Source organism: Tachypleus tridentatus, chromosome 4 (assembly GCF_004210375.1).
Source record: "Tachypleus tridentatus isolate NWPU-2018 chromosome 4, ASM421037v1, whole genome shotgun sequence".
Classification (NCBI taxonomy): domain Eukaryota; kingdom Metazoa; phylum Arthropoda; class Merostomata; order Xiphosura; family Limulidae; genus Tachypleus; species Tachypleus tridentatus.
Window position 1 is genome coordinate 83,585,183 of NC_134828.1, and position 27,179 is coordinate 83,612,361.

Genomic DNA, 27,179 nt, shown 5'->3' on the forward strand with positions numbered 1-27,179 from the left:
AAATATGTGATCAGCTCTTTATTTAGTCAAAGTTCTTTACCATAAAATTTTTTATTTGTTTTTTCTCGCTGAGCATAATCGTCACACTTTTGCCAAGGGCACGTGCATGGACGTGTAAACTGCAGATCAACGGAACGCATGCAGTTCATGCAATGAAAGAAAAAAAAAAACACTTTAGCTACTTTACTGTTGCTTATTTATGTAACATAGTCCATACCACCGTGAACAGAAACCTTGAAACATTAACCATGTGTTGACAGTCGAAGTCACCAGTTGATGCAGTAGATAAGACATACCCTTAAGCTGTATTGATTCGCTCAGTCTTTAAACGACTGCGACCCGTACGGAGAAAACAAGGATGAGCTAAACGGTAAGAGAAAAGTTCTAGAAATTTACAATTAGACGTTAGAATTTACCTTCTTTTGACTGCGAGTAATTTTGAAACATGTACTTATTTATTCATTATGGATGTATTAGTTGTAAATAAATTACATGAAATTGTCTGTTTGGTAGTTTTGAATTTACACATTTTCGTCTTCTACTAAAGGCTCGTGAAAGTGATTCAGATAGCTGTTTAAACGATGATTTACCAAATGTTAATATTAACTGTAATACAATTTCTCCTTTTCAACAATTTCTCCTGATATAACAATTAAGAATCCATAAGAAAAAAAAAAAGATATTCCAAAAATTATTTCTTATCAATTACAATTTTTGATGTTAATCTTACTGGTTAGTCTTTATAATTTGGTAACTAGCTATTATAACTCCATTTTTAAATTAATGTTAAGCAAACACCTTTATTGATGTCTCCCTGTGAGTCAGTTGTACATTTTCGGAATTACAACGCAGACTCCAGGGTTTGATTCCCGCGGGTAAACAGTGCATAGGTATTCCATTGTGTAGGTTTGCACTAAACACCAAACCTTTATGTGTGTATAATTCCTTGAATAATATGTAATCTTCGTACAAAAAGTGTTTCACGATTTTGATTGTTCAATCTTAAAATATTTCAAACTCTTTTCTTTGATTACACACCACAATAAAAAAGTCTAATTTCACTTTCATGCTGTTATAATCTGAGACTTATTAGAGCTTCTGTCTTTTGAATAGGACATGCTTTTGTTCATCTGTTTGTTTTATATGGTTGTTATTAGCTTACATCTAGCATTTAGAACGATTTCTTCATAAAACCATTGAAAAACTAATAGTATCTAACTAAATAAAAAAACAAGACTGACTGATTACTTGATTGATTGAAAATAAGTACAAAGCAATACAGTGGGCTACTTGTGTTTTGCTTACAACAAGTATCGAAACTCGGTTTCTAATGGTGTGAGTCCGCATACATACCACTGTGCTATTGGGGAACAAAACCCAAGAAGATTAGGATAATTATATAAAATAAACATTGCGATTTCGCAAATAAATCACTAAAAAAGTTTGTTACCATATCTGTTAAACATTTTGTTTGTTGTCAAGCGCAAAGCTAAATAATATGTAATATGTTCACAACGAGTATCGAAACCTGGTTTTTAACGTTATTAGCCTTCAAACTTATTGCTGTGCCACTGAGGAAAGCAACTATTAAACTCGGGAAAGATCGTTGTTACAAAAGTTTCTTCCTTTAGTTTCGCACCGAACGTGACCTAATGGTTTATATGCCGCACTAAATATGAGAGTTCATCCATGATAGCGTCCAATTGTTGTATAAATGCGCACTTAATTTAGGGACTTTGGGTACGTTATAAGAGTGACAGTCAAATTCAACTGTTCGATTATAGTAACGGATGAATTATTAGTTGGAGCTGTTGATTTGTTTTTGTCCCTCTAGTTTTTGACTACATAATTTAAGATGGTATCACAGATAATCTTCGTCCAGCTTTGGTCGAACTTCCAAAACAAACAAATCCTGGTAATCATGCTTCTTTGTTGATTGTTTTTGTTTGTTTTCATCAGGCTTAGAATGCTACAAATCGGGTGTCGTTTTCATGGTGGGCACAGCACAGGTAGACTGTTATATAACTATGTGTTTTTTGATCAAACCAAACCAACTTTCCTGATTTCTATTATTAAAATAAATTATTTGTGTATTGCTGTGTTCGCAGTTTAATAAACATTAAGTCCTGGTAACTAAATTATTAAAACAATAAAAATGATTGAATAGAATAATATACTTTTTCTAAATGAATTATTTTTTAAAAATCCAAATGACTGTAAAACTATATTAATTACATTAATCGTTAACAGCGAGGGAACCTGACTGATGAAAATAATGCATCATAATCTTTATAAGGAGAAACTTAAAACAAAAGGTAAATTTAATTAGCTATACTGGTAGCAAACTTTACTTTTAGGCCCGGCATGGCCAGGTGGTTAAAGCACTGGACTCGTAATCCGAGGGTTGCGGGTTCGAATCCCAGTCGCACCATACATGCTCGCCCTTTCAGCCGTGGGGGCGTTATAATGTGACGGTCAATCCCACTATTCGTTGGTAAAAGAGTAGCCCAAGAGCTGGCGTTGAGTGGTGATGACTAGCTGCCTTCCATATAGTTTTACACTACTAAATTAGGGACGGTTAGCGCAGATAGTCCTCGTGTAGCTTTGCACTAAATTCAAAACAAACAAACAAACCGTCTCTTTTCATAAGTGTATAACTTATTCTGATCGAAAATATTATTGTTCACTAATATTTCGCAGTTATATAACTTAATGAGCTTTAACGAGTGCCAGTAGAGGGATTTTTGTCGCACGTCTTCCCTCTTCTGTTTCTTTGGTTGAATCGTTTATTTGTTACAGCATCATCGAAGTCTAGAGTGCAAAAGTTACAATGGCTATCATAACTACATTACTGGTAGCAGTTGCTGTGCTGTCAATGACATATGGGAGTAAAGGACCTGACCTATGTCATCCTCCACCAAAATGGACTGTTGAAAATGGTCTGAATCCGATGGAGTCAACTCGTGGAAATGTGACCCTTGTCGCTTTATTAAAAGCATCGTGACCTTTGTGTCTGCAGCAAGCCTTCATGTAAGCCTTTTTGTTATAAGATAAAAGATTGTTTAGTTAAATTTCAAGATAAATAAATTCAATGTTTAATGAAGTGCGCGAAGACGTTAGTGTGTTGTATTATTTATTTTGATATCAATTAACTTATAGAAACCGTCGCCAGGGGATTTCGATATGCATTCTATTGGCTGCGCGTTGGCCAGTAGAATGAAAGGTGCACTGAATGGGATGATTTGGTCACGTAAGATGACCTCGTGTAGACGTTGAAGCCTCGAAATTTGAGAGAAGCGAAAAAAATAAAAGTAAAACGTGGTGTAAGATCAAAACTTGCTTGCATTACATAAATATGATTTTGATTAAATTACCGGTTTGATGTAATCGAGTATACTTGAATCAAAAAGTGATGAAAATAGTTTCTTGATCGAAATATGAATTTGAATATTACAGCAGATTTCGCTTAGTGCAGCAGTTAACTTTAAAACATATACGTCCTTTTAGCGGTAGAAGGTACGTCACCAAAGAATCAACTCTGTACAGTTTAAAATTTTAGATAAAACTTTTCACGCCTAACAACAAAACTCAAACAACTGTAACACTATCTATATGAAGATATTTACTGTTTCTATAGATGAACCCTTTACACAAATCAATAAACTTAATGTCTATAGAAGACACGATTTATTCAAAGTTAATAACCTTAATGTTTACAGAAGACAAGTTTTACTTGGAGCTGTGATGTGCAAACTGTTAGGTTCCCGCCGCCACCATCACCAAGGGGTACACACAACTATGATTATAGAAAATTATAAACTATATTTGAATGTACAGATTTAAAAATACAGAAGACTTAAAAACTACAGTAAAAATATTATTACTATTAAGTAACATTGTAATAACAATTAAGATGGGGAAAATAGCAGGTACATTATACACACAGATTATGCAGGGTAAGAGGAGCACAATGAAACATGTATTTGGTATTGGGAGTGCCGTAACAAAACACATTTGTGCACCACTGACCTAGAGGTACGTTAATTACTCCAGTGAGGTTACTGGGTGGGGTACTAGTGTCGGCACTACATACAGTAACGATCTTTTGGCTTAAATCTGGCGTATTCCCACTACAGTCCTAAATGTTGAAATATCATTACTGTAAGGTTTCTAAACACTCTTACATCACATTAAATGCACTAACTTCATATCTATTTTAGAATAAGAGAAGCAAGCAGTCAAAATGCGATAAAATTGTTTACTTCTTCTTGTTGAAGACGCAAAACGCAAAGTGGACAAAGGACAACAAGCATGTAACAAAACACCAGTGCCATTGGTTAATCTGAACTAGGATTTGTTGGTAACTGTAGCACATATATTATAATTCTTATGAATACTGTTTGGTCCTTTTAATGGTGATTGTCTCTCAGCCACAAGGTCTAAACTGATGGCTTAAGGACAAAAAACGACAGAACTGAAAGTGAGAGAGAGGGTGGAGTTCTCTCTAAGTTACTGGAGTTGTCTGGATAGTTTATCGTGAAAAATTGGATTTGAATCCCACTTCAAATGGAATATTAGTTTTCACTTACATAATATACGATATTAAAGTGTATTTTATCTTAAATATCATAAATTAAGACAGAAAAACATTGAAAGAGTGACGAAAAAATATTTCTCTTTTTATCATTTGTCTCACTGCTCTTTTCCAGCGTCAGTGTGAGAACTGACTTAACACAGTGCGTTTAGGCTTTCATCAAGATAAATATAAAGCTTACATGTTTTAGAAAATGTCTTGCTGTTAAGTGAGAGCAAGTAATAAAAAACTGAACATAAAACAAATATTGCAGTTTGCTTAACAACACTCATAAAAGGACAGAACCACTCGTTTCGACATACGAAATATCAAGATATATAAACTATTGTTTTTGGAAGTGCAAAAATTACGTCTTCCTTATACTTCTCAAGTGATGGAAGTGATATTTCTAGTCAAAACAAAACTGGTGTCTGTAGGTATCCAAATATAGTCAAATTCGAATAAAAAAAAAGCCACCCGCTAGTAAAGCGGTAAGTCTACGGATTTACAACGCTAAAATCAGGGGTTCGATCCCCTCGGTGGGCTCAGCAGATAGCCCAATGTGGCTTTGCTATATAAAAAAACACAAACGCGCATTAAACAGAAAGATTAGCCTAGCAACATTAATATGAAAGGAGATAACAAGTTTTTTCTTTGTTTAATTTTACATACAACATATCTCTACAGGGATTTCCCTTCCATATATAATTTGGTTGTATTTTTTTATGTAACATCTGTATAGAACTGACCCTTTTCTATTGCTTTTATACTGTACTTGTGTATTTAAAATGTTTTAGTCACATTCCAAATTAATAACATTAATGTCTGTATAGGACTCACTTTCTGAAAAAATTACCAATAATGTCTTTGGAAGACTTATTTAATTAAAACTAAGTAACCGTAATGTCTACAGAAGACTCATTTTGTTCAAAATAGATAACCTTAATATCTATAGAAAACTAGTTTTGCTCAAAATTGATAACCCTCGTATAGATAGATATATAAGAAATATAGAAGTTTAGCATTTATTGTCTGCGATATATAAAGGAGACTCGGTTAAAATAATTAATAAAGTTCATAACAGAAAATAATAATAATGAAATAACACTGCCTGCTACACCACCTGGTGATAGAGAAGACATGTATTCACATTCTTAATACGCTTCGTGACCACAGAAGCAGCATTTTAAACAGCACTGCAACATACATTGTTTATAAAGAGAGACTCTTTTAACTTCATTATAATACACTTCAGTATTACATAAGAAACGTTTTAAACAACATTTCAGTATCTACTATTTCCTGGCAAAACGTTTATTAATATACATCGTGTCTACAAAAGGTACATATTAAATATCAGTCCATCACTTTGAAGTTTTGGAAATCAATATACATTAATTGTTTATAGAATGTTCGTTTTAGACACTACATTCAGTGTAAAATGTAGGAAATATATTAAACGTCAGTAATACAAGGAAATTATAAAAAAACAACTCTTTATTTAAAATAAATTTATCTCAGAAACTGCTTGGCCTAAAGTAAGTAAATTTTATGAAAAACATTCTGAAAAATCATCTGTTTTAATCAGAGGTATGAGAACACATATATGGTGTTTAAAAGTTTTCACACACATCAGACCTTAAGAACAAAAAAATAACATCTACGAACCTAATTATTTCTGGACATCTTTCATTGATCCTGGCGACCTGATTTCTAGAAGCCGTTTTCTGATTTGATCTTCCAAGTATCTTGAACTAATCCGATAGAATTCACATTATAAAAGTATTCAGAGCCAAAAATCAGTAAGTGCAACGACTAGAAATCTCGTGAATGAACGACTTGTGAGTCTGTTTTCAGTTAAAGTGTCTGTTTGAAACGACACTATACATGAAAGAGGATGCCTCCGACTTGTTGGACTGTGATGTTATACATGAGAAAAGATGCTCAGTGTTGATGGACTGTAATGTTATACATGAGAGAGGATGCTCAGCGTTGTTGGATTGTGATGTTATACATGAGAGAGGATGCCCGGTCTTGTGCGATTGTAGTATAAAACAATTCAGTCTATACTTTAGTGAATAAAACCTACGATATTCAATACAGTATAATTCTGGTAAAATTTAGTACCTCTAGGTCTAGTAATTTGTAAGATATAAACATTCTAAATTTAATTTTTTAGATGTATAATCACTCTGCAATGTAATGTTGATAGTAAATGTGTTTTGGCATTTTTAGTGGTTTCTCTATAGGAGACACGGTTCTCGATATCTTTACAACACTCAATTTAATTTTATAGAAATGTTGTATGTTAATATAATATAGATGAAATATTTTTGTTAGTTGCAAAAGTAGATTGTAAACAGCCCTGAAATATAGTTGTTCTTTTTATAGAACCATGATGTAAATTTTGTTTAAGAATTCTGCACAGCATGAGGTACTTCCATGTGCACATTATTAGAATTATGTAAAAATTACAGTAATTCATCGACTACCAGAAGGTGAAGCTTTTGCATTGTTGTGCTATCTCTGTAATGTACAATGTAACAAAAACCGATATATATATATGTATCTCTGTAACAATTAATTAAGATAGGAATACGTATTAAAGGTTCAAATTTTTATTCAGTAATTTCAGAGCGAACTCGCCTTCTTGTTTTAAATAGTTTTTATTTCGTACAATAAACTGAAGCCAAATGTTTTGTGAAGGAAACATCAATGTTTACAGTTTCTTTATTTGTGTACGATCTTTTTGTGTTGTTTAGAGCTAATTTATTTCCCGTTAATAGGCTTGAGGGCATGCTGCAGTATTTTCGAGCACTTGGAATAGATGATCTGTCATTCCTTGTGGTAAACTCGAAAGATGTTATGTCGCAACTGATGCGACCTTATTTAAATAGAAGAGTAACATTCCCTGTGTACCAGGAGACGTCGAATGAAGAAGTGTGGAGCGTTCTCAAAGGTGGCAAAGACGATATGTTCGTTTACGACAGGTATGTAAAGTTACTGAAAAATATACCACTCGACTCTAACTGAACGAAACCATAAAATAACTTTAACCCTAAGAAGTACTTCACATTTTAGCTTTTAACCTTCTAACTTCAAAATCATACTTCCCAAGTCATGTGGGGGATGACGACAATGAAACACGTTTATTTATCTCAGACATCTGCAACATCTGCAACTTATGTGTATTCCAAACTGCCAGGGAGATTTTTACCTCATACTTAAAATACACAAATATTATAATTCAACCATTCGTAACATAAGCATAATTACCGAAAATCTGTCTGTCTGTAGGACTGTCACAGGCTTCTTTCTCACATAAAATATACGACATATTTTATTAATATCATTGCATTTAGGAAACTTTATATTCGAATAGCATTTAGTGAACGGTAGAATATGTCTTTCTGGAAGCCATTAAAACTGTTCTAAAGTTATCCAATCCACAAAGTCCTCGAGTGGCACGGTGGACTTAGAACGCTAGAAGCCAGATTTCGACACCAGTGGTGGGCAGAGCACAGTCAGCTCATTCAATGTGTTTCTTTGTGTTTAATTAGAAACAAACCAACTGACAAGATTCTCAAAAAATAATTGACCAGCTAAATTTGTTTTACCGTTAAATCATTTTTAATTTGACCTCAAAACTTGTATTCAAATTAGTGATAATTTCATGAGTACTAAGATAGCTCCTAGTTTTGATAATACCTTCATGGGTGATATTCAAATCAAACCATTGCAAAACAAAAACTAAACCTTAACGCATAAAAATATTACATTGGTGATATATTAGTTATTCGGATAATCGCTGCTGAAATAACAAATTTTCTACAGGCTAATTCTTTACACATGATCAAGTTTACTCTTTATTACTCGCTTATCTAGATAACTTTCTTGATGTTAGTGTTTTCACTATAAAAGCTGTCACCATGATAAACCTAAGTAGTGTCGTAAACCTTCGTGTTAACCCTATTATTAATTGGCTATAAAACAGACCTTTTTATCCAACATTATCTATGCTTGTTTCACTTGATTGACTTAAGCAATACATCTATGGTGTTTATGGTAAAATAAACCACTGTTTAATTTTAATTTATTATTATAAGGCTCTGGTCCAAAATTTATCATGATAGATACTCTAAAATAAACAATGGTACACAGATCTCTGTGTATAGTAATTTGTTTTTTCTGTATGTTGATGTACATGAATCGTTTTAGTGTCTCTGTGGTTTATTTTATAATTTTAAAACAAGCCATGATATTTAAAACATTCAAAACAAACAAACCATGATACCTAAAAACAAACTAACCATGATACTTTAATCCACTGAAAACAAACAAACCATGACACTTTAAACCACTCAAAACAAACAAACCATGATACTTAAAACCACTCAAAACAAACCATGATACCTACCAAAACAAACATACCGTGATACTTAAAACCACTTAAACAAACCATGATATTTTAAACCACTCAAAACAAACAAACCATAATACTTTAAACCACTCAAAACAAACAAACCATGATACTTAAAACCACTCAAAACAAACCATGATACCTAAAAATAAACATACCATGATACTTAAAACCACACAAACAAACCATGATACTTTAAACCACTCAAACAAACCATGATACTTAAAACCACTCAAACCAAACAAACCATGATACTTTAATCCACTGAAAACAAACAAACCATGATACTTTGAACCACTCAAAACAAACAAACCATGATACTTAAAAACACTCAAAACAAACTACGATACTTAAAACCACTCAAAACAAACAAACCATGATACTTTAAACCACTCAAAACAAACAAACCGTGATACTTTAATCCATTCAAAACAAAAAAACCATAAAACTACTTAAAACCACTCAAAACAAACAACCATAACACTTAAAACCACTCAAAACAAACCATGATACCTAAAAATAAACAAACCATGATACTTAAAACCACTCAAACCAAACAAACCATGATACTTTAATCCACTGAAAACAAACAAACCATGATACTTTAAACCACTCAAACAAAAATACCAAAAAACAAACCATGATACTTTAAAACCACTTAAAGAAACCATGATACTTTAAACCACTCAAAATAAATAAACCATGATACTTTACTCAAAACAAACAAACCATGATAAAAACACTCAAAACAAACAAGCCATGATATACTCAAAACAAACAAGCCATGATACTTAAAAATACTCAAAACAAACAAATCATGGTACTTAAAACCACTCAAAACAAATAAACCATAACACTTAAAACCACTCAAAACAAATCATGATACCTAAAAATAAACATACCATGATACGTAAAACCCCTTAAACAAACCATGATACTTAAAACCACTCAAACCAAACGAACCATGATACTTTAATCCATTCAAAACAAACAAACCATGATACTTTAAACCACTCAAAACAAATAAACCATGATACTTAAAACCACTTAATGAAACCATGATACTTTAAACCACTCAAAACAAACAAACCATGATACTCAAAAACACTCAAAACAAACAAGCCATGATACTTAAAAACACTCAAAACAAACAAATCATGGTACTTAAAAACACTCAAAACAAACAAACCATGATACTTAAAAACACTCAAAACAAATAAACCATGATACTCAAAAACACTCAAAACAAACAAGCCATGATACTTAAAACACTCAAAACAAACAAACCATGATACTTAAAATATTCAAAACAAACAAGCCATGATACTTAAAAACACTCAAGACAAACAAATCATAGTACTTAAAAAAACACTCAAAACAAACAAACAAACCATGATACACAGAGAACCTAAGAAAAGATAAAAACACACAAATTTGTATTGCTTTTACGCTTTTGTTTCAAATACATGAACATTTTAAGCATGTTACTTTTTCGTTCTTTCACCTGGTACACGTTTCAACTTGAAAAGCAGTATCTGTCACAGAAATGTTTACACTCACGTATTCTGTTTATAGAACATTACACTTTTAAATTTCACTCATAAGAAATTCCAATATACTTTTCAGTATTTTTATATTTTCACATTTTAATGACAGAAACTCGTAGACTTGTACATGTTAACAATAAGAAGTGCAATTACATATTCCCCAATTTTTCTGTTTTGAGCAAGGAAAATACAATATACAATATTTTAATCTATAGCGGTTACGCTCAAATTTAATACCTGGTAGCTGCGCTTTAACTTTTATCATGTGACTTATTCGTAAACACAGCAATTCCAAGAGTAGCCACCAGGTGTTATATTTGAGCCTATGTGACTTAGCAACATTTTTTTATGTGACTCATTGAAAGGAGCACACGATTTAGCCTTTGTTTTGTGTAACTTAATGAAGATTGCAGGCAAAATTGTGTGCTCCTCTCAATAAGCCACACATAAAATGTTGCAAAGTCACATACCACTTAACTGGAGTATCCAAAGTGGTCACAGGTTTTCGGTATTTCCTAGTGCTGTTTTGTAAGAAATGTGAGTCCTATAGACGTGATGGTTCGAAGTGCTTAAAATATAGAGCATTCGCTCCAGTGTGAGCGTTCCCGCGTTCAAATTCTGCTTGTGGGACACACAAAATATTAATTACTACATAAAGACCGTCTCAATCAAACTCAGGAAATCATCAAGGTCACACCATAGCTGATGGCCATTCTTCGCCGTTAAACTCAAGGTCACTATGAAAAGTCAGGTAAAATATGTCGCTCAAAAAGATTCTAATGGAGCTAGAATCTCAATCTTATCTCAACTGTTATTTCTTCCTGGTTACCTAGTTTCTTTGTAGTTAAGCATAAAGCGACACAATGAGCTATTTGTGCCGTGCCAACCACGGGTATTGTAACCCCGTTTTTAGTGTTATAATTCCGTAGACTTTTCACTGCGCCACTGGGAAGGCATCCCTCGTTAATTGTTTGTTTGTTTGCTTTTTGAATTTCGCTCAAAGCTACTCGAGGGTTATCTGCGCTAGCCTTCCCTAATTTAGCAGTGTTAGACTAGAGGGAAAGCAGCTAGTCATTACCACCCACCCCCAACTCTTGGGCTACTCTTTTACCAACGAATAGTGGGATTGGCCGTAACATTATAACGCCCCCACGGCTGGGAGAGCGAGCATGTTTGGTGCGACCGGGATTCGAACCCGCGACCCTCAGATTACGAGTCGAACGCCTTAACTCACCTGGCCATGCTGGGCCGCATCGTTAATACTTTATAATATTGAAAATGAAGTCAACATATTGGCTAATTAAAGGTTTATTGATATACAATGAATATAAACAGAAAATGGGGGAAACATGCCTGATTTAAACTCCACCTAAAATTCCCAGTCATGGTTCTAAAATTGTAAGTGTACTTAAAGTACAAGTACCACAATAATAAGTACGTCTACAGGCTCTACCACGGTCTCTCAGAATCCTATGTTATGTACATTATAAGTCGGGACGAATTTAAGGTGTTAGTTATTTCCTTTTGCTTACGTTTATTATTAGTATAAATGGAGCCCGCCATTGTTTTAACTGACTAGATATTTAAGACCTAAATCCGCTCCTAATTATTCATCGTAAGTTAAATGCAAGCAGAGTTTCGTGGTTGCCTATAGAGGTTATACAGTCACGTGACCAAAATAAACACGGCAAGAATTGGCGACCATATCAGACGTAAACATTAATCGTGTAAATATTTTTCACGAATTTACCAGTAAACTTGACAATATATGCAAGTCAAAATATGAAGAAAAGGAGTCTTGACAGGCCATATCAATATAAATAAAAGGAGTCTTGACAGGCCATATCAATATAAATAAAAGGAGTCTTGACAGGCCATATCAATATAAATAAAAGGAGTCTTGACAGGCCATATCAATATAAATAAAAGGAGTCTTGACAGGCCATATCAATATAAATAAAAGGAGTCTTGACAGGCCATATCAATATAAATAAAAGGAGTCTTGACAGGCCATATCAATATAAATAAAAGGAGTCTTGACAGGCCATATCAATATAAATAAAAGGAGTCTTGACAGGCCATATCAATATAAATAAAAGGAGTCTTGACAGGCCATATCAATATAAATAAAAAAGGAGTCTTGACAGGCCATATCAATATAAATAAAAGGAGTCTTGACAGGCCATATCAATATAAATAAAAGGAGTCTTGACAGGCCATATCAATATAAATAAAAGGAGTCTTGACAGGCCATATCAATATAAATAAAAGGAGTCTTGACAGGCCATATCAATATAAATAAAAGGAGTCTTGACAGGCCATATCAATATAAATAAAAGGAGTCTTGACAGGCCATATCAATATAAATAAAAGGAGTCTTGACAGGCCATATCAATATAAATAAAAGGAGTCTTGACAGGCCATATCAATATAAATAAAAGGAGTCTTGACAGGCCATATCAATATAAATAAAAGGAGTCTTGACAGGCCATATCAATATAAATAAAAGGAGTCTTGACAGGCCATATCAATATAAATAAAAGGAGTCTTGACAGGCCATATCAATATAAATAAAAGGAGTCTTGACAGGCCATATCAATATAAATAAAAGGAGTCTTGACAGGCCATATCAATATAAATAAAAGGAGTCTTGACAGGCCATATCAATATAAATAAAAGGAGTCTTGACAGGCCATATCAATATAAATAAAAGGAGTCTTGACAGGCCATATCAATATAAATAAAAGGAGTCTTGACAGGCCATATCATAAAAGGATGACAGGCCATATCAATATAAATAAAAGGAGTCTTGACAGGCCATATCAATATAAATAAAAGGAGTCTTGACAGGCCATATCAATATAAATAAAAGGAGTCTTGACAGGCCATATCCTTATTCCATCCTTTCAACAGTGACAATCGCTATAAATGTCAGCAAATTAGTCGACATTGCAATCGTAAAACACAAATTAGATCTACAAACCAATGTTAAAGTCCCACAGGTTGAGAATATAGATATCCTAGTAGTATCTTTTTTTTACTCCAAAAGCCGTTCAAGACCTACAAAACCCTGTTGTTTTCAACCGGCTGGGTGCACAATGTGGAAAGTGTACGAGATATTCAACTACATAGCTCACTCGAAGCTAGTCCTGTTGTTTTTTTATTCTATCAGTGGTATATTTACAATCAAGATATACTACATCGCATTGCATTGCGCTTTAAGTTTGTCTGTTTTGTAAGACCACTTTCTTCAGCACGCAGTACCACATATTTTACACAAATAAGCCCTAGCTTTTAAGACTACCTGTTTTGACAAGCCACAGTTTTGATAAAACTTTATGGTCCATTGGGCCCCTCTACCTAGCACAAGTTGTACGAGCCTGTATCGTAGTATTTAGCTTACGAGAAGCACGAAATATTAACAAGCTGTAGATAACTGTGCACTATAACTATGACATGGTACTTTGTATATACAAGCAGTACTAACCAGCTATAAAATGAGAACAATAAAGGTTATGATACGACGATGGCTTCGAAGCCTTGTCAATGTGGCTCGGGGCTGCACGTTTTACTTCTGCAGTCCATTTAACTATACATATTGGATCATTTTCAAACGTATAGAGCGATAACTTTGTATTCTTTGTCTGGTTATTTGTACATTTAACTGCTGCACACTTGACTGTTATTTCAAATTCCGATATCAGCAACTACATCGTCATTACAAGATTGTCTCTCCACCACGTTCAAATTGTCGGTATTCACTTTTCGGCTGGCCGGTAATATATGCATGACGTTATGCGCATAGCGTCTATATCTGCCTGTATCCTGCGCAACAGAAGTCATGAAAAAATAATTCAGGATTTGTCAGTTTCACTGGCCACATACACTGCTGACCAAAATCTTAAGGCCAATGAACATAAAGAAAAAATATGCATTTTGCGTTGTTAGACTCAACCACTTATTTGAGTAGAGCTTTGAAACATGAAAATAAGAAAAGGGAAAATAAAAACCTTTTAGCATTTAATAAGGAAAATGTGAACACTATGAAATTAGCCTAAATACTAGCTGGTCAAAAGTTTAAGGCCATACTGAAACGAAGCGTTAATCGGTAAACACGTAACGATATTTAGTCATTTGTGTTCAAGCAATAGCGTTGTCAACACCTCCCATTGACATCTCCTGTGTTACATTGGGTAAAAACATGGCAAAGGATAAAAAGTTTGAACGTGGTAGAATTGTCGAGCTGCAAAAGCAAGGTATCTCTCAATGTGCCATCGCTGGTGAAATTTGGTGTAGTAAAACTACTGTTAAAAATTTCTTAAAAGACTCTGAGGGATACGGAACGAGAATACCAAGTGGTCGGTCCAAGAAAATTTCGCCGGCGTTGAGCAAGAGGATTCGACGGGTTGTCCGGCAAGACACCAGCCGATCGTCGAACCAGATTAAGGCCCTAACGGACGCAGAATGCAGCTCAAGAACAATAAGACGGCATGTACGAGATAAAGGCTTTAAAAACCGTAAACGTCTTCAAAGGCCACACATCGTTCCACACCACGAAACAGCTCTGTTAAGCTTTGCTGAGAAGCACCAAACATTGGACGTAGAAAAGTGAAAGAAGATTTTGTTCTCTGATGAGAAATAATTTAATCTGGATGGTCCAGATGGCTTCCAACGTTACTGGCACGATAAGGATATCCCACCGGAGACATTTTCTACACGACACAGTGGAGAAGGTTCCATCATGATCTGAAGTGCTTTCTTCTTCCATAGAACAATGGAGCTTCAGGTTATACAGGGGCGTCAAACAGCAGCTGGCTACATTGGCATGTTGGAGAGAGCATCTTTATTGACTGAAGGCCCTCGTTTGTGTGGAAATGACTGGATCTTTCAACAGAACAACGCTGCAATCCACAATACCCGCAGGACAAAGGACTTTTTCATAGCGAATAACGTGATTCATTTGGACCATCTACGTGCTCGCCCGAATTGAATGAACCCCATTGAAAATGTTTGGATAGCAAGGAAAGTCTATAGACATGGACGTCAATTCCAAACAGTGCAAGATCTTCGTGAAGCTATCTTTACCACTTGGAATAACATTCCAGCCAGCCTTCTGCAAACGCTTATATCGACCATGTCAAAGCGAATGTTTGCAGTTATTCGCAATGACGGCCGTGCAACTCACTACTGAGACCTCTTGTTGGATATTTCCTACCCTGTTTAGGACTTCTTTTTGGTATGGTCTTAAACTTTTGACCAGCTAGTATTCGGGCTAATTTTATGGTGTTCACATTTCTCCTATTAAATGCTTTCGAAGCTCTACTCAAACAAGTGGTTGAGTCTAACAACGCAAAATGCATATTTTGTCTTTACGTTCATTGACCTTAAGATTTTAACCAGCAGTGCATATTAGCAGAAATACTTGGATTAGGCCCGACGATGAGTAAATACTTGAGAGTAGAAACAGCCTCGTTCATATCCGGGTACGTCCTGTTCACGTGGAATGCTTAATTAAGCTCGGGCAACTTGTTCTAAACTGTTGAAAAATTACTTGATTGTATATGAATAAAGTTATATTTATTTTACATTTCACGGAAGAGATTACAGTCTGTATATTTGTAAACCACAGCAGCACTGAATGTCCAACTCACGTGAAGTCAAGTTGGCACTAACCACGCGAGTAATGAGGTTATTTGCTACACAAAATAAAACGAGTATCATTTGTGATTTTAGTTTTATATTTGATTTGCAAAAACAAAAAATTCATAACGTACATATTCTGCAAATGCCCCAGTTTGTTGTTTTTCTTTCAACTTATTTCTTAGTTGCTTAGTTAAGCTGAAAAACGAACTTGAATGGAAATACTTTTACTAACCTATCTGGCAGGCATGGCCAAGTGGGTTAAGGCGTTCGACTCGTAATCCGAGGGTTGCAGGTTTGAATCCTGGTCGCATCAAACATGCTTGCCCTTTAGCCATGGGGGTGTTATAATGTGATGGTCAATCCCACTATTCGTTGGTAAAAAAGTAGCCCAAGAGTTGGCGGTGGGTAGTGATAACTAGCTGCCTTTCCTCTAGTCTTACACTGCTAAATTAGGGACAGCTAGCGCAGATAGCCCTCGAGTAGCTTTGCTCGAAATTCAAAACAAACTAACTAACCTGTCTATTGTAAAGCTATGAGAGAAAAATGTTTTAATAAAATATACGATTAATTTCTAGTCAGGAATGTAATGTTTTAAGTAGTCTTAAACTAAACTATTTTTTTTACAATATTGTTACACTAAAATACGAATTCCTTCATTTTAATGTTCAGTTTACAGTAAATTAAACATTTCTAGAAATATTATTGAGAACAAACTAAATAAAGACTGCGTTTCGTCTCCTTCTCTCCTTATTTCTTTAATTGATATTCACAACGTTAATAGTTTAAGCTATTGTTTTATTGTTTATCATGTCTAAAATTAACCACAGTAAACGACCAATAAAATACATTAGTGATAGTTGGTTACACTTTATTAAAACAATATTCCAGGTCAACGCTGCCCCTGTTACTACTTTCTTTATTTTGGATGGTACTCTCCTTGGTATCCATGATTACACACTGTTACTTCCTTTGTAACAAAGTCCTATTGAAAGATGAAATATCAGATAATCATACATCATATATACATCTCAACAACGTTCTATGTATCTTACGCTGTAGGTGTACATCGGATTCCAGAATCCCATTTGAAGGAAGGCTAAATGCAAAAAAAGATTATTGGAGTTAAACTGGGCGTCTTGACACGTACCTAGCCAAATACGATTGTTGTGAATCCACTTTCTTTTATCTTAATTTTTGTGAGAACAGCTTATCGTTTTGAGGTGTGGCTGAGAGTTCGTGAGCCTTCATTAACTTCAAATCCCAGTTTAGTATCTTATTTGTGGTAACAGTATTCCCAACTTCATCACAATGAGTTTTCTTTGATTATCGTATTTTTTACTTTGCAGATGACAGTGTTGCTCCTGAATGATATGGTTTGTTTTTGGAGGTCATTCTTCTTTATGGGTATTAGGGTATGTTGATAATTATATACCCAGGAGGGTCAGGTGCAAAAAGACCTGTTCCTCCATCACTAACGTCAATTTCCAGCTACCACTATGATGAAGTTGTAGTGCTTGAGGGTCAGAGTAACCCACACTTACTCCGACCCATTTCAGGGCAATGTCCATATATTGTCTACAATGGCCTTTTTAAAAAATTAAATTTTTATTTATTTATTTTTATTTTATTTTTATAAAATATTTTTAAAATATGTATATAAATCTAAATCTAAAGTCTAGTGTTTGGTGGTCTGCTTAATTTCTATTTCTTAAATACATATTCATAGAAGAGAGGTACTTAGGACTATGTTCATCATGTACGTGGTATCTATCGAGGTCACACAATAAATCATTTTCACGTCAAGTTTTAGTGAAATAGCTTGTTGTGTATTATGCAAGAGTCTATCAGATAATGTTTAAGTTTACGTGCTTGTGTATGAATGTTGATGAAGTGCTTTATATGCTGTGATGATGATTGAATTTTGTATTTTCTGCAGTTTGGATAGTTGATTTTGTGATATGTTTAACCAGGCTGGACATGCGTATTCTATAATGGATCTAATATATATATATTGGAGAAGTGCCTTGATTTTTTACCCGATAGGCTTTTTCCATAATTTGCTCTGTTCCAGATTCTAGTCAGTATATTGTTAATATGTTGTGTCCACGTTAACTTACTGTAGTATCTTAGGTTGAACGTCATTGCTTTACTAAGCTCCGTTATTCGAGTTTCAATTTCCATGGGGAACACTGAATGTTGTGTCCTTTGGTTCAACATCGTTTAACAATGCCATTGCATGAACACTTTTTTTTCAGAAATAAATGTAATATATATTCATCTAGTCACAAAAACACTCCTGAGAAAGAATGCTCTGTCGATTGATCGGAATTAACCCTAACTATATACACAGGTGTTAAGAATGTTACCACTGCATTAGCATACGCAAATTGTTATTGTAAAGTTCGATTAATCTTTTATATTACATTTTTTGAAACCGTTGTTATTATATGTTACATTATTTTACTCTGTCTTAAGTGACTTGTTTTTTCCAGGTGTGGTGTTCTCAGTTACTACATACCCTTTCCCCAGAGTGTCATAACACGAAATAATCCAATTATAGCTGCTGCTATATTCTCCACTTATTTTGGCAATCCATGTAATAATACCTGTGGAAATGTTACAGAAGACTCGGTAAATTACACTGCCACCACTGCTGAAAACGTGGAATCGGTAAATTACACTGCCACCACTGCTGAAAACGTGGAAACGGTAAATTACACTGCTGTAAACGAAATTGATATCACCGAAGCTGTCACTATGACAACGGAAGTCGAAGCAAACGAGACTATGACTATAGTTACTTCAGATTATTTGGAACCTGATTACAATACAACAACCGACGTTTATGATTTCTCTTGGGAAATTACCACTTCTGAAAATAATACCGATAATCCTTTGAATCAAGACACTACAACAACCTGGTTAACAGACAATAATTCTACGTACAATGTAAGTGAATCCATTTTTAACAGCTAACCTCCTTACAAAGTGTGAAAAATATTATTAATTAATAGGCAGCCCCAATTGCCCCCCGCTAGTACAGCAGTATGTCTACGGGTTTACAACGCTAAAATCAGGGATTCGATTCCACTTGGTGGGCTCAGCAGATAGTCCGATGTGGCTTTGCTATAAAAAAAAACACAAACACACAGCCCCGATTCCTTTAAAGACATAAATTAGAAGTTGTTCACGAACAACGTTTTTTGACCAATTATGTTCTAAAATAACATGATATTTCATGTTGCTTTTGTTAAAAACTAGGGATTGATTTTAAACTACTTTTCTCTCTCTTATTATGATTTTAAATCTATTGTGGAAATTCTGTTGTCATTTTTATCACCATGCATAGCTTATAAATTTTTCTATTCGTCTCAATATTTTGATAATGAATTGGCATGAACATGTAAAGTCTGTGCAATAGATATTGGTAATTGTAAACAATAAATATGGTATTCTAATTTACTGGCCATTTACAATTTGCTTCATTAAAGGATCCCATAGATTCAACTTAATATAGAAATTTCAACAGTACTAGTTGAGCTGAGAGTGAGTTGTGATTAAAGGAACTTTGTAACTGGTAATCTGAAACCACCTTTAATTGCCTTTCATATTTAGCCCGACATGGCCAGGTTGTTCGGGCAATCTGAGGGTCGTGGGTTCAAATTCCCATCACACCAAACATGTTCGCCATGGGGGCGTTATATGTGACGGTTAATCACATTATTCGTTGGTAAAAGAGCAGTTCAAGACTTGGCGGTGGGTGGTGATGAATAGTTATCTTCCTTGTCGTCTTACTTTGCCAAATTAGGAACGGCTAGAGCAGGTAGCCCTCGTGTAGCTTTGCGCAAAATTCAACAACATAAAAGCATTACTAATATTTAAAGATTGTTCAATTTTACGAATTAACTTATTATAGTAAAAAATATAGTAAATATAGTAAAAAGTTTCTCAACTCACTCTCTAAAAGTAGAAATTTAATTATAACTTTGAATAAAACGTTTGCGTTGATTTTATTTGGTGCTTTGATTCTACAAACTTTCTAATATTGTGGCAAATTATATTGAAAAATAAAAATGATGTACGCTGCTTCCAAGTTTTCTAATAGAAAACTAGTACAGGACTAGTTTAAAACATAGATTAATGAGGCAAAATACTAGATTAAGTCATGCACCATAATATATTTTACAAGAAACTATCACGTATAAAGAAAGAGTTGTATTGTATAAAATGGTATGTGAGTCGCTATTCTTAATCCTTTACAATCGTGGAGTCATGCGTGGCTCACCGACCAGCGTACCCGGACTGTGAATCTGAAGTTAGTAGTTCGCGCCAAGGCCATTACATTTAAAACATGTTACGCGGTTTTGAGCCGTATGTGCGTTATGAAACGTCAAGTCTCTATATTGGGTTAGATGAATGTAGCCCAAGAGATGACCTGGGGTGCTCTTGATTAGCAATTTTTGTTCCTATTTATTCTGGATATTCATATGCTTTGATATCATTCTTAGACTTGTTGCATAGTCGACAAGACCTTATCACATTCTGTAAACATGCTTATTACAAGTTCACTATATTTATAAAATGAATTAACATTAAATAAATTACATATAGTATATTATAAAGAAATAATATATCGTGTAATGTTTCTTTCAGTACGACCTTAATACAACAGAAGAAGAAAAATATGAAAATGTGACTTACATCTACGTGCATCCGTTAGACAAAAAGACCTATGTTTTGTATCCCCAAACAACATCGCCACCTAACAGCGAGAAATCAGAAATAGAATTGATGTTCGAAACATTATTTAGTTTTTTCACTCGATCAAGAAAAGATAATGAAAATAAAGAAAATAAAGTTGTTTCCCATAAAGATACTGAACATAGTGCAAAATATTCCTCGAAAGGTAAGTTACACGATGATACAAATCACCAACATATATGTGACAGAGTCCACTGCGAAGAGTGGACAAAAAAACAACTCAGGCTCGCCTATAAGTGCTGTAAGCAAGTCAGTCGCAACAAACCAGAGCTGAGTTACGAAGTCTGTCGTAACTTTGGAAAAACACAATGTAAGAAAGCTCAAGTCGTCTTGAAATGCTGTTCTTTGAAAGAATAGGAAAATTCCAGCTTTGAAAACACATCGAATGAGGATACTGAATATTTCGAAGTTATCTTCCAAATATTTGTGTAAAAAGTCATATCCAAGTTGTCAAAAACTTTTAAGATTTTAAAAACGCCTTATAAAAAATGAGACTGATAACAATAATTTGTTTCCCTATCCATTTGAATGAAGAAACTCATGTTCTATAGTATTAAATATAGTTTTAACCCTAACCCGTCACGAGAACTTCCGCTATACAAAATACAAACCAAAACAATATTTTGTTTCACCAATAGTTCTTTATTTTAAGCACAATTGGTCATTTGAGCTCTGCCCATAACAGGAACCGAACTCCGGAATTTACTGTTATAAGCCCCCACCCAGCTCACTGTTGAGTCACCTGAAGGGCTTTAGCAATAGTATACGAAGTAATAAATCGTCTTTAAAAATAATAATACGATTGTTGTATGCATTAATTTGCCACTGTAAATGTTTCCGAGTTTCGTAATTACTTATATAATTCACTTGTTTTCTGATATTCTGAAACAGGAAGCACGTTTTTAAATATATCACGTGCGCTATAAATTAACAAGAATAAAAGTAATGATTTTACAAACACTTTTCTTCAGAATAATTGTTTATAGGTTATCAACATTAGTTATGTTATTTGTCTGTTTGGGCAATTTGAACTTTTCTAGAATAACATCCTTAAAACAGTCAGATTTAAATTCAAAAATCTTTGAATTCAGTAAGGGAAAAACATTATTACAATTTCCTAGTGTTGTCTGAGCCGCGGCATGAGTGAATCCCGCAATTGCATGGGGGGAGCCAAAAAAGAGCCAGAATCAGCCAGAATCGTAACTGCCTTTATAGAAACATAAATGTAGGAGGCACAATTACTTTTTATGCGGGGGTCCATCTTTTGTAGTTACGCCACTCTGTGTAAGCATAACCTTCCGCGACTGAAAAAACTTCCGAAGAAAATTTGTGTTATTTGATAGAAATTGAATCTAACTCAGAATAAAAAGATTTACAACCCTCCAACATATACATTTTTTTTACTGATTTAAAATAGGTTTCAAACATCTTTCATGAAATGGAAATGGGGAGTACTTTCAACCAATACACACATCGAACATACCATGAATTCATAACGCAATTGTTTTTAACGGAACAATGGCATTCTGGTAATCCTCTGCTTAAGAATCAGTTCAAGTTTTCACGCCAACTACCAACGTTCAAAAGTATGTACAAAATTTCCAAAAGATCTGTCTAACTGTTTAACTATTTTAAAAAATATTTGAAAATAATAGTGCGTGTGTGTTTTTTCATACAGCAAAGCCACAGCAGGCTATCTGTTGAGTCCACCGAGGGGAATGGAACCCCTGATTTTAGCGTTGAAAATCCGTGGACTTACGTCTGTACCAGCGGAGGACGAAATGAGAGTACAAAATATCTAAAAGATGTTTTTTAATTGTTTAACTAATTTAAGAAATGTTTAAAATGATAGATAAAAAGATAATTTCTGCCTTAACATAACATTACTGGTATAGGGATACATAATTCTATTCCTTCTGTCAGCTTGGATCAGGTTATTGTTATCTCAGTATCGTGCAGTGGATTCGATAAAAATACAAAGATTAAAGAAGTTGTATTACTGATCGAAATTAATGTATTAAAAACTTGCTTATCTAAGGAATAAACGCAAGTCTAAGAAATACTACTCTTCAGTTAGAGGTAACTTTTTTCTTATTCTTCTTCCAAAGTGTTTATGATGACGTCAGGTACATCCCGCCAAGGACCCTAACGAATGATGCTTCACCTTGGAAGTAAACGTAGTTATAGAACATGAGAAAGTAAAGCCTTCATTCAGCCTGTTAAAAATTGTGTATCTTTAGATTATACGTTGTTATACTTAGAGGGTTCATATTTGTGTTGATATTGTTCTGTGGTACACTTTCCAGTTTGTTCTAAATAGTTTTGTTTATTTTTTTAACGAAAAAAAAACTATTTTTCTCTTATTATAATATTGTTAACATTTTTTATTATTTTTCAAATTATAAATAGTTTTATAGTAATTATATATTTCCAGTTCTATGTCTACAAGATAGACATGATTATTTCAACAAATATAACCAACTCAACAAGGTATCTACTTATTTCAATCAATCTCAGCAAATATTTGTTTATTTCAACCAAAAGCAACAAATATTTGTTTATTTCAACCAAAAGCAACAAAGCTTTGTTTAATTAGTATAACAGTACAAAAATGTCGTGGTGAAGTGCCTTTCAAAGGTCACGTGCTCATGACGATATTGGAAGAAAGTTGAACCTTTCAGTTGTTTGATCTACTCGCAGAACCACGTGACTTTGGGAATGCTTTCCATAAAGTTTCAAGCATTATCCGTTAAACTAAAACAAAAATCTGAAAATCATGTAAACTTTATAAAACTAAAACTTCATTCCGTCGATACCGGAATTCTTAGATTATACACGTATATAATAGTAGATATGATATTAGCTAGATAAAGTAGCTATGAAGCAAAAACCTGTGAAAATGTCTTTTGTTTATTGTTTGTTTGTTTCTTTTTAGCATATTTTATTCTACCAAAATTACAGGTTGTATTTCGAAATATTTCAACTTATTGTGATTTCATAGCTTATAACAATTTGAAAGTAATTTTCGTTAAAAATAACTTGGGACAACTAAGCCGGGTTTTTTTTTTTTTCACTTATTACATGATATCAACTGGTAATATTCTAGTGTATCTTCCTAATAAACATTAAAAAGTCATTCATTTCTTATTTTGTTTCATCCATAGATTACTTAGGATGGTTAAATTAAAAATTATAGTATTCTAATTCTGTGAAATGAATTAAATGAATCCTTACGTGATACATTCCAGTTTCCTTTTTTTTTATAATATTTGTGACGTTTTACTCAAAACGTTGTAGAAATTCTTCATCTAATTTATTGTCAATTTCACATTTCTGTCACAATGTTCCAAGAAACATTTTGAAGTAAAAACAATCCTCACACAAAATTAGATTATGTTTTAATGCACAACGTATTTTCATTACGAAGTTTTCTTACCAAACTTGTTTTAACCTGCTTAAATATAAATAGTATATATACACAATGTATAAATACAGATAAACAACTATGAAACACAATAATATTTTCATCAAAATCTAAACCTGTGAACAAAACTTGTATATTAAATTGTTTGAATATACAATATTTTGTTTATGAAATTATAAACCTGCAAGCAAACAAGTATACTAAATTGTTTGAAAATACTATATTTATCAAAAACTAAGTTCGTAGCCCGGTGTAGCTAGGGGGGTTAAGGCGTTCGACTCGTAATCTGAGGGTCGCGGGTTCGAATCCTAGTCGCACCAAACATGCTCGCCCTTTCAGCCCTCGGGGCGTTATAATGTGACGGTTAATCCCACTGTTTGTTGGTAAAAGAGTAGCCCAAGAATCGGCGGTAGGTGGTGATGACTAGCTGCCTTCCCTCTAGTCTTACACTGCTAAATTAGGGACGGCTAGCGCAGATAGCCCTCTAGTAGCTTTGCGCGAAATTAAACAAAAAACTAATCTCGTAGACAAACATGTATTAAATCATTAAAATACACAATAGTATATTCATCACAATGTAAACATGGAGACAAACATAGATTAAATCATTTAAATACACAATATTTTATTCGTCAGAATGTAACCAGGTAGATAAATATGTGCTAAATTGTTTAGATACACGTTGGAACATGTATTAAGTTATAAGAGCTAGATCTTATGTAATCCCTATAGTAAACACAATTTATGTTCTTAAGTTAATTCATCAGCACAGGTTTAACTTCTCCAAACTTTGGTGTTTTAAAACTCTCTGCTTAAGATAGCATACCTTGGACTTTCACACATTTTACCATAAAAAGTACTATATTTTCTTTCTTAGCTTAGAAAGAAAAAATAATTACCGAAATTTTCCAAATTTTTAGATACACTTTTGCTCGTAGGAAATTCATTTTGTACAGTACAGATTTTATTACACATGATCAAGGGCAATGAGTGTTCTACATAGGTATGTGGAAACGTTTCTTACAGGTGGTGCCGGAGGAGATTTTTGGATGTCTACCATCTCTTGTAGCTCTGCTATATTTAAATTTAGAAATTTAGAACGATTTTGTGTCAAATACTCTGGTTCTCACTCCTCGTACATTTGATCTTAGATAAAGTTGAAAGAGGCACAACAGCTAAAAACAATCCTATCCAGAGGAAAAGAAAGTAGTGACTTCAAAATGGTGACTTCAAAATGCACTATACACTGTTGCACAACCACATCCGAAGTACATCCAGATTTCTCCATTTCATCTAGATAGCTCTCTATCTATCTATGTTAATGGTATCTTGCCTTACAAAGAACAACCACATAGATAATTCAACATTTAATCCAATTTCTACTCCTACTACTGTCAACATTCAGTGACTGGATATATTTCCATTGGTCTTAATGACTATACGGTTGCTCCTAGGCTCCATTATCATTCATATAATTCACGTTCATTTCACAGAGATCTGTCCTTCTATCCAAAACAGAGTCCATGGAGATTGATAAACTTCTTATCAATTAAACAAAAAAGTGGTTAAAAAAATCTAAACAAAAAAGCTCTCATACAAAATATAGGTACATGGTCCTTTTCATACAGTGAAATTTTTTAGATATTCATTCTAGTTCTGATGACATTAAGGTTTTGATTGATTCTTACTACGCTATGTATATTCTCTTATAAGAGATTTTCTTCAGAACGCTAACAATGTCTCCGTCAACGGTTTCTATTATACCGAAAATAAAGAGTGTGCAATGGTCATGGACAAGTACATCTACTGTTTGATCAGCATACTTCATCCACGACTGTAAAATATCACATTTTAAGTCAAATGGACGATGTACTATAATTTATTTGTTTTAAACGCTTTTCTTTTTCTCAAGGTTGAATTATTTTGTTTTGAATTTTGCCCAAAGATCCACGAGGGCTATCTACGCTAGCTGTCCCTAATTTAGCAGTGATAGACCAGAAGGAAGACAGCTAGTCAACATCACCCACCGTCAGATTTTGGGTTATTCTTTTACCAACAAATAGTAGAATTGATCGTACATTATAACGCCCCTCGCAGCTGAAAAAAACGAGCATGTTTGGTGTGACGGGGAATCGAACCCGTGACCTCCCATATTGTGATTTCAACGCCTTAATCACTATTCGAAAATCTTGAGAATGTTAGGCAGTAATAAAAGTAAAACCTACACGAAAAAATTCTCTTAAATTTAAATATAAAAACGCTAAATACATATGTTAAGCATTTGTTGTAGAGCACAACACAACACAATGAGGTATCTGTGCTATACCTACCACGAGTATCGTAACCCGTTTTTTTATCAGTCTGAGCCCGCTAACTTACAGGTAAGTAAGTCACTGGGGAGCAAAACAGTTATACCAAAACCGTTTTACATCACCATATGACAAACAAAAATTTAACAAAAATACTTTATATGCTTCTACACTCTTTCACATATTAGTTTTTTAAATCTTTAAATCTACTTGTGGCATTTGTTTATGATGTTGGGATCACTCAACTTCCTAGTTTACTTCTGCAGTATTGGTAACATCTTTAGTTTGTGTACTCTTTGCAATTCTATTGTATTTTCATTATCTTTAACATATCCTGAGTTTTTGTAGATTAATTTATTTTTGCCACTGCAAGATATACCGTTCTAAACCATTCATATAGTTAATTTTATGTTAAAATTTGTTACCTGATACCTAATTGGTATTTTAATTGCTTTTAACTAACACTATTGAAACGATAATTAAAGGTTTCAATTAAGATATA

The 27,179-nt window shown here is 33.8% G+C and overlaps 1 protein-coding gene across 1 annotated transcript; it reads left to right on the forward strand.

The window, feature by feature from the left end:
* Positions 1 to 210: 210 nt before the first annotated feature.
* LOC143249579 (uncharacterized) lies at positions 211 to 24,181 on the forward strand. Its single transcript, XM_076499693.1, has 5 exons — positions 211 to 370; positions 2,800 to 3,030; positions 7,360 to 7,563; positions 18,676 to 19,132; positions 20,837 to 24,181. Coding segments are annotated over exons 2-5 (1,128 nt in total). The 5' UTR covers positions 211 to 370; positions 2,800 to 3,028; the 3' UTR covers positions 21,302 to 24,181.
* The last annotated feature ends 2,998 nt before the right edge of the window (positions 24,182 to 27,179 follow it).